At 34.1% G+C, this 10192-nt stretch overlaps 1 protein-coding gene across 1 annotated transcript in view; it reads left to right on the forward strand.

The window, feature by feature from the left end:
* The window catches only part of LOC123681785 (ATP-dependent DNA helicase PIF1), a 36589-nt gene extending 27102 nt beyond the window's left edge, over positions 1 to 9487 (forward strand). The window contains exon 4 of the mRNA XM_045620074.1: positions 8530 to 9487. Within this exon, the coding sequence (XP_045476030.1) occupies positions 8530 to 9048 (519 nt within the window). The 3' untranslated portion in view covers positions 9049 to 9487. The remainder of the gene's footprint in view (positions 1 to 8529) is intronic.
* The last annotated feature ends 705 nt before the right edge of the window (positions 9488 to 10192 follow it).

A 10192-nucleotide genomic window follows, 5' to 3' on the forward strand; every position in this document is an offset into this window, starting at 1 on the left:
AGGATATTTGACACATTGAGTGAATTGTGTGGAGGCGCGCCATCTTGTTGATACCATAAGTCATTATGGTTCTGTACTAGCGGCTCAATTATTTGAGTCAATATGTCAGAATATCTATCTCCTAAGGGAGAACACTCTTTAAATAATGCAAACATGTGTAGTGTTCTATCTTACCAGTTAAAGTCCCATCATAAATGTGAACATCGAGAATTGCATTATTTTTGATGGCGCAAAAAACATTGAAACTCCAGGTCTCTTGAAAGTTCCATTGTCTGAAGTGGTGGTTGTTCTCTTCATCCCAATAATGACTGTTATGCCTATTGAAAGAACCATTCTTTGTGAATTTAGATTCATCTGTCCAAATTATATAGTCCAAAAAGTTTTCATTCTCTTGAAATCGAATCATCATAGCTTCGCAAAACTCTGTTCTCCTGACGAAATCAGTTTCCTTCAAATGCTGTACCCTATTGAATTTATATGGGTGCATTTTATGTTTTTTTAATATTCTCCAAACACTCGATTGAAATAATCCCAGATCAATCTCGGCATCTTTCAGAGAATTTTGAGGATTCACACGAAAATATGCAAGAACTGTAATTTCGTTGTTCTCATCTTCTACTTTTTTCTCTGTGTACAGTTTTCTTAACAAAAGATCCGACATTTCTCAAGTTTGTCATGGTTCTGTTAATGGTATCTCTCGTTGGTCTGGGTCGGTCAGGAAACCTCTCAATGAACAGTCGAATCGTTCTATCTACAACTTTATTACATTCTCCATGAAGTAGAATGAGATTTAAATAATCTTCATTGGTAAAATTAGGCATAGTGATCGATTTTATAACTTAATACGAATTATCACCAAATTAATAGTAAACACAAAATGCTACTGAATAAAGAGGAATTTGGCAGATGTAATTAAAGATATCTATCATTAAAAAAAAAAGAATGTAAAACATGGTACGTTTTTGCATATGGTTCATAAGGAATTATTTATTTATCACTGGAGAGAAAACCGATGGCCGATTAGTTGAAATAAAGAGGTTTCCGATACAAATTCGAATCAAAATTCGCCATCTATTTAGGAACAACCTGTAACTTTTTTCTCTTGCATATTAGGGTAGTAAAATCTAAAACATGGTTTAAGTAACAGTTCCTGAAAATTTCATCTTTTTGGCGTGAAGGGAAAAGAAATAGCTGAAAATTCAAGACGAAAAACAGTTTTTTGTGAATAACTCAGAAAATATCCACTTTAGGGCAAGGGTGTAATGCATACACTCACATTATTCTTTAACGTAGATTCAATATCTGCCATAAAAAAATGGGGTTCTAATTTGAAAAAATTGACTTTTCACGATTTTGTCATCCCTAACTTTGAAAGCGATTTTTTCACCCCCTGTATCATGAATCGCGATTTCGATTTTTAAAGTGGATACATCAATCTTACATCTTGAAAAATCCTAAAAATGAAAATTTTCCATCCAAAAACCTCGAAGTTATTCTTGTTTCAGCGGAGCTCTGTTTTCGATTTTTTTTTCGAATTTTCCCGCTCAGAGAGAATTTTCCAACCAAAACTGAAAAATGTTACATCAAAATAACTTGAAAATTTCTAAGGAATCTATTTCTACAATAAAAAAATGGTGTTCTAATTTGAAAAACGGAAGTTGACGTCATTTCCGGAAAAACCGGAGGTGCTCATGCCTTGAAAATATTTTAGATTTCATCAGCATCGTGAAATACTTATAAGTGCTGAATTTCATGAAAATACGTTCAGTAGTTTCCCGTATAAATATGGGTGAGGTTCCTCGTGAAAGACCCTGTATAACTTTGTGTTCACAACGTTGCCAAATGGTTTGACTATTTAATCGCGATTTGGTTAATCGCGATCATCTTCGGACGGGTTGATGCATGGTGAAACAGAAAACACTGTTAAGCCTGCTTTAGTAACAAGCGGAGTTTAATCAATCTGGGATCAAGTGCTGTTTGGTGAAACTGGGCCTTAGGGAGCTTACGGTGGGAATGGTGCGAACGGTGTGGCATATACCGAACGCAGTATATGTATCTTGAATCAAGCATGCATCGAGAGAATAGAGAAGGATTCGACATCACGTGACTTAAAGCGGTACCAGTACTCGGTTAACTTTTGACCAATAACATTTCATAGCATTGAACAGATCCGTATTCACAAGTTTTGCATATCTGCATATCCATCTTCACTATACTCTAAAAATATTTAAATTTATATGGCAGGACATGTTGTATATTATTTTAAACAAAAGATTGTTTGTGAACAATGCTTGGACTGTTTAAAATGTGATGAACACGGTTTATTTTTGTATTCCTTCGTGAAAGTTTACTTAATCCGACCCTGATCTTTCCCCCACTCTAGTAAAGGAATTGACCATATTCACCGTCGCCATATTGGGCGCGTTCAGCAGACACAACAGTTGTGGAACAGTTGTCAATATTCTATGATTTTTCTGCTGAACGCAATTTATCAGTTTCCGCTAGGGAGCGTATGCTACGGAGCAGTCGCCATTTTAGGTAGCGAATTTATTTTAGGCTACTTTTTGGGAACATGTTGAGTAACTGACAAGTGATGTAATAATGCAGAATGCATGCGGTGAATATAATATCACAACCTGTTTCTGGATTCCCTATATCCAAATATTTCAATTTCCTAAATTTGCCTTTAAGTGGCCCTAAAGCTCTTTCTGTCACTGCTCCCCAATGTATATACATCCAAGAATTTCATGCTTGAATCACATATTTCTAAAAATGTTCTCGTTGTAAAAAGCATAAAACAATTCAACTTAAAACATACCTTGGAGAATTATAGAATGGTAATTGAATCTATTATAATAGTCGTGGGCATTTCCTGTAGGCTGCCTTCTTTCTATATGACTACCATCTATAGCACCAACAACTCCTGGTATTTGATACCTTATATAAAATTCCTGAAAAGATATAAGAATTAAATATATCGTAGAAAAAGGAAGAAAAAGTACATACCTCTTCCACTCGAGAATAATCATTAGGCCAAGTTATATAAGAGACTGCCAATCCTTTTATCAAATTGATAATCTTTGAATACAACATGATCTGTACTCTTGGAAATTCCAAAGCGGTCACCAGTAGCTAAAAAGCATTCCTGCTTTCCCATCATCCAAAGGGTGAATACAATAACAACAATTAGAAGATCATATAAATAATAATAATAATAATGTTTATTCAAAATAAACATGAAAAAATATAAAGTATCTATACATACCTCAAAAGCTATTCGGCACACTCTGAAATGTTCTCTGATTAGATATCCCATGTACAGAGGAATTGTATCTTCGAAAAAATTTTCATTTTTTGGAATAACGGCTTTACTTTCCAAATTAGGCAAGGGTTCAGCCAATTCTAGAACAGATCCAATGATTGTGTTGATTATATCTTCGTCGTCATCAAAAACGAATGGAATAACTCTCATATCCATGATCAATTTTTCGAAGGTGTCGAAATGAAAAAGTAATAATACCGAAAGGCGAAATTAAAATCAATTATAACCCAAAATTCTGTCATCATAACATAACCTTCAAGAAGAACCCACAGAACATATTGCTATCAAGAAAAGGAGCAACCCGTCCAGCAGAGAAAATCAACATTACCAAACTGATACCTATCAGTAGCGCAGCTACTTACGCTACCGATCTTTCTGCTGAAAGCGCCCATTGTTGTGCGACAATACCAACTACCCAGGGTTCTCAACATCGAATAACGAAGGTACTAATTTCTTAGGACCGCCAAAGTTTAAATGAGAATATTTGTAAAATGCATTACAAATTCGTTAACTGAAAAAATGTCAGGTGAGAGGGAATAAGTTGATGAGTTGAATTATATTTTTAATGCTAAGTAATACAAGGTGTCCAAAAAGGGTATCGGGTATTTGTAACTTCGATAAAACAAAAACTAGTTACAATTAAAATAAAAAATTATTGTTAATTATTACAGCATGAAGTGGAAAATTATTTGGAAAAGATTATATTATCTGAATGGTGACCGTTACGCTGCTAGCACTCTTCTAATCGGGAACGAAAATTGGCGATCACACGCTGACACATAGCTCTCGATATTGCTGCCATTTCTGATCTTATGTTTTGCTTCAATTGGGTCAAATTCGTTGGATTATTCTCATACACCTTACTTTCAATGTACCCCCATGCAAAATAGTGGACTAAGGTCGGGGCCAGTTGATGTTACCCCTACGCGAAATGACCTTATTAGGGAATAATTCTTTAACAGCTACCATTGCTTGATTTGTTGTATGGCGAGTGGCCCCATCTTGTTGAAACCACGTTCTTGAATTATAACCTTGAAATTCCAGTAACTCTGGACCCAAAAAGTTTCGCAGCATATCGCAATAACGGTCACTATTTACATTCAGTGGTTGCCCTCGTCGATTTTCATGAAAATAAGGACCGTTTCTTCGTCGCGGACTGAACGAGGGCGTTCAAATTCTTGAATTTTGATCGTCGCACCTGTATTTTCGAACATTCGGATCCATTTCCTAATGGAGTCATCACTTGGTGCATGGCGTGTACGATATTCCTCACGATATAAACGTTGAGACTTGAGAAGCTACTATTGAATCACCGTTGCGATAATACTCTCGTACGCAAAAAGCGCGATGCGTTCATGGGTACTGCTCCATCGTCACTGAAACTCCAAAGAATTGCGGACATCACGATCCCCTTGACAATCCTCCCCGTCACTCATTCTTAAATGCAGCGATAAAACAAATACCCGATACCCTTTTTGGACACCTCGTAGTTATGAGTCTTCCTAATGGGCCGTGGACAAAAAACCTTTTGGATTTTCCAAAAACATATAAAGAATATGATATTTTGAAATTCGAAGAGAAATCTACAGAAGGCAGTGTTAAACATCACTTACTGGGTTATCGCATGTATAAGGCAAATAAAGTTGAAAATGTTTTGCTAAGGTATAGTGCCGATGGTGTTATCATAAAAGCTCAGGTGAAAGCGGCAATGAAAAAACTTATGTATAAGTGTAATGTTCACTTGAGAAGCCATGGAGAAGTATTAAAAGGTGCCTGCTCCTGTATTTCAGGAGTCTCAGGTCGTTGTAAACATGTTTATGCACTTCTATGGCAGTTACTTGATTACGTTAGAGAAGAAAAATCGAATAAAGTTGATCCAATAGATATCCCCTCAACTTCACAGCCAAGACTTTGGGGAACTGGTTCCACAGCCCTTTCAAATGTTGAATTTCATAAAACCGGATCCATATAATAAATATAAGAAGACGAAATAAATATAGATAAAAGACGAATAGTTTTCGAACAACATTTGAAAAATCCTGTACACAATACTGATATCCAACAATTGGCAATTATTATGATGAAAAATGACTTCTCCATGTTTGGTGAAATATTGAAGTGCAATGGATACAATCCTCTTCCAGTCAACAATTTATGTAGATCATCCACAGACGAAATGCAAAATGATATATTGGTCATTCTAACAAGAATAAAATGGACTAATGTCTACATCAATAGCCTATTGACTGATGAAATTCCCAATATTGATTTAATAGAAAACGTTAGTATTTCCTTGAAAAATGCAAAACTATACTAGAGAAAAAACCAGATTACAGAGTGATTGTCCAGCCTGGTATTTGGAGAGAAGGAGAAGAATATCCAGCCGTTTTCACGAAATAATTAACAGAAGAGTTGAAATTAATGGTGAATTGATCAAAAGAATTTGGCCACAAACTAGTAAACTCAATGTTGGGAACACTGGGTTGTTGGTATTGTCGCACAACAATATGGCGACGGTGAATATGGTCAATTGGACCTGCCTAGTGGACACATTTCTTTTAGCACGATAACTGCTCATAGCGTCTCCTTCTATTCTATCTTGATGAACATATGTAATGTCAAATTCGTCGCCATTTCACAGAAAAGAGAAGTTTCAATAAGAAATACTATTCTAGAGCCATGTACAACTACCAGCCTTCTGGTAGTTGTTCACCTTTAAATGATTTTTGTGAATGAACATATTATATTATGTTATATAATATTTTGAATAAACATATTATTATACAGGGTGTACACTTTCAACACGGTCTAACTTGTATACACTTTCAAAACGGTCTAACTTCAAGAGGAGATTATACAAGTGATTTGCAACAAAAAATGTCGGTTTGGCGGTTATTCTTCAATTTAACATTTTTTGATTTTACGAATTTATCACTTTTTTACAGTAAAAACTTCTCCATTTAGTAGGTTTTCGGACGACAAGTTTTGTGCTAGCTACTTTCCTTCTGCTGTAATATCATGGCTAACATGATGACAATGAAAAAGACGAAAATACTCAAACTTTCCTTGCCCTATTTCAGAGCTTCTTTCGATTGGATAGTGATATAATTCTCATGTAAATTATTAATTTCTACTAAACTTAATATTTCATATAAACAGGTATTTTGAAAAGATAAGAAAATTTGATTATTAAATACAAAAAAATGAACTAAACAGATAAAAACACTAAAGTAATTGTTTAAAAGTCCTTCCCTTTGTTCAATACATTTGCCACATCTTTTTCTTATTGAATCCACCACCCTACGTTTTTGACACATTTGTTCACAACACGAGTGAATTCTTTCAATAAGATCTTCCTGAGTCTGAACTGGAATTTTTTATACTATCTTTTATAGTGTTCCACGCATTAAAATCTAAAGGGGTCAGATCGGGTCTCCTGAGTGGCCATCTCACTGGACCGTATATTCCGATCCAATTCATTCCAAAATGTTGGTTCATTAATTCCGCTACATCCCGACTGTTATGGGCCAGGCAGCCATCCATCTGAAACCAAACATTTCGTCTGGTAACCAGGGGCATTTGGTCTAAGGTGCCTGGTAGGTTCTCTGTGATAATATTTTCGAATTCTTCAGAATTGAGACGATCAGGAAGAATTACTGGACCAAAAAGTTCTCCCCTCATCAGTTCTAACATACTTTTACCCTATGTTATGTTATGTTTACCCATGTTGGAAATGGGTAACAACAGTCGCTTGTGGGTTTTTCCTTTTCCATAAATGGTTATTTCGAGTAGCAGGTGGCAGTTGAACTTATTTGGTTTAATCATTTTATTCAGTAAAAATAACTGGAATTTAATTCACTTATTTATAAAAAATTGAGTTCGATAGAAACAAGTATTTCCATGAGAATTATTTCAATATCAAATCATAAGCAGCTCTGAAATAGAGCATAGGAAAGTTTGTGTATTTTCATCTTTTTCATTGTCATCACGTTAGCCATGATATTACAGCAGAAGGAAAGTAGCTAGCATAAAACTTGATATGTCGTTCGAAAGCCTGCAAAATGGAGAAGTTTTTACTGTAAAGAAAACATATTCTCATTTATAGTCTTTCACTCAGAAAACTATTGGAAAGATACGAGTTATTTCGCTCTTTTCCGTATATTTATATTCACCACTTCACCATACTCGTCAGTAAAACTCTTTTGCCACTCATGACTTATAAAGGAAAATTTAATGCTATTTCGGAATATATGATCAAATTCGATGGGGATGCAGAAATGAATAAGATATAATTGGTTTTATGGAAAAAAGTGATAAATTTCGTAAAATCAAGAAATGTTAAATTGAAGAATAACCACCAACATTTCAACCATGTGTTATATGACATTTTTTGTTGCAAATCACTTGTATAATCTCCCCTTGAAGTTAGGCCGTTTTAAAAGTGTACACCCTGTATATACATAATGATGAAATTGAAAATTTCAGGTAAATATATACAGGATGTTTCCTAAACATGCGGTAAAAATTCAGGGGGTTGTTCCTTGGACTATTTTAAGCATGTTTTGTCCTTGGATGATTTTTGAAAAACCTCTTTGTTTCGAAGATACAGGGCGAACAACATTTTTCATATTTTTAAAATTAATAATAGTTTAAATGAAAATGCGTACCGCACTGTGTTTACTAAGTAGGTACAATTTATTTTTAAGTTTGTTTAACAACATTCCAATTACTAAAAACGGCCAGTTTTTTGACTAAAAATTGATAAGTGCAGATGGTAAAGGAATACAGATTAAACACGGTTTTCATTTGAATTCGTTTTGTGATGATTAGCAATTTTTAGTCAAAAAACTGGCCGTTTTTAGTAATTGGAATGTTGTTAAACAAATTTAAAAATAAATTGTACCTACTTAGTAAACACAGTGCGGTACGCATTTTTATTTAAACTATTATTAATTTTAAAAATATGAAAAATGTTGTTCGCCCTGTATCTTCGAAACAAATAGGTTTTTCAAAAATCATCAAAGGACAAAATATTCTTAGAATAGTCCAAGGAACAACCCCCTGAATTTTTGCCACATGTTTAGGAAACACCCTGTATATTGATGGTATTGAGTATAATATTCTTACCACAACTCCTAGCGTTTATAGTTTTGGAATTAAGGATTTTTGAAATTTTGACAGATATTAAGATATTTTGTTACTTTCAGGTAATGCTTTTGAAAAATATTAATGTGTCAAAAGGACTAGTAAATGGAGCTCGAGGGGTGGTTAAAGAATTCAAGAATGAGTTACCATTGGTGAAATTTAGGAATCAATTATACCTTGCCCAACCTGAAAGGTGGAGTCTGAAGACGTCTACTGGTGTAGTAGCCAGGAAACAAGTGCCACTTCGCCTTGCTTGGGCATTCTCCATTCATAAGTCACAGGGACTCACATTAGATTGTGTAGAAATGTCTTTGAATAGGGTGTTTGAAGCGGGTCAGGCTTATGTGGCCTTGAGTAGAGCTCAAAGTTTGAAGACATTGAGAGTCCTAGATTTTAAGACATCTCAAGTGTGGGCAAATCCGGATGTTATCAATTTTTATAGCAAACTAAGAATTCAGAGAGATTGTTCAAATCTTGTTCCTTTGGGTATCAAAAATAAAAACACCAAAACAAATAATAAAAATTTATTGAAAGGGAAGTCAAAATCCTTGATGAGCAAACCTCTTCTCAACATCTTATAGTGATAAATATTTGGTTAATATTGATTTTATTTAATATTGTGTGTTTAGAAAAAAACTAGCCGCAGGAGCCTATAGAATTCTTAATGCATGTCTTAAGCTCTTATCATCATTGTGATTCATGAGAAATAAATAATTTTTGTAACCCAAAGCCAGGAAGTCCATCACACAACAGGCTAGTTTATTCTGAACACTTGATAGAGCCGAATAATTAATTTTAAGAGGAAATGAACTGATAGAGTTAATACAATTGAAATTCAACATAATATTTTTAAACATTTGCAAATATTTAAATGTATATTTCATTGATATTAAAATTTTTTTAAAGGAGAAAATTCAATATAATGATAAAAATATGACTACCTCTTTTTTTATGTATTCCAACATCATGTTAATTATTCGAAAATGTATTTATTTCAATAATAATATTTGAAATTATGAATTTTTATGTTTGTATAGACCAAGTACTTCACATTTCTTACTTTATTGCAATTCGGCTAACAACAGAATCTAACAAATCATTATTTTGGAACTCTTCTTGGCTTATTTTATAAGTTTTTTTCCACTAGATTGACGTCAGTTAATTCACTGATTCTATTCACATTTTCTTCTCCATCGTTTATAAAATCAATAGTTTCTGCAGCTTCATTAATTTTGTTTATTAATATTATGCGTAAGTCCTTGTCACTGTCACTCGCTCCGAAAGTTTTTAAACTGGCCGTTATATTTTTGAATAGATAGATAGATTGAAGAGAATTTCCGAGTGAACTGTTTTCGTTTTGAATTCTTTTGCTGTTGATGTTTTGTTAGCTGCCACTACTACTTGAAACGGATCGACTATAAGACTAGGCTTTATTGCACTGCATTTTAGTTTTCCTTCAATCATTATTTTTACAATATCTTCTGCTTTTTTTCACATTTTTATATAAACGCATGTATATTTTAGTTGGCTGTAGGTGGTGGGAGTTATATATCTCGTTCTAAGACCATAACAACAAGATAAGCAGACTAAGGAACAGAAGATATGTGTAACCTGACCGCTTCGTGGAAGATGGCTAAGTCCGCAATTCTTACCAGCGACACGGACGCTCTATCTTATCTTAGTCTGTAGTTAACATCTAATAAGAACACTTGTATATTATCCCAA

The sequence above is a fragment of the Harmonia axyridis genome, chromosome 6 (assembly GCF_914767665.1).
Source record: "Harmonia axyridis chromosome 6, icHarAxyr1.1, whole genome shotgun sequence".
Taxonomy (NCBI): Eukaryota; Metazoa; Arthropoda; class Insecta; order Coleoptera; family Coccinellidae; genus Harmonia; species Harmonia axyridis.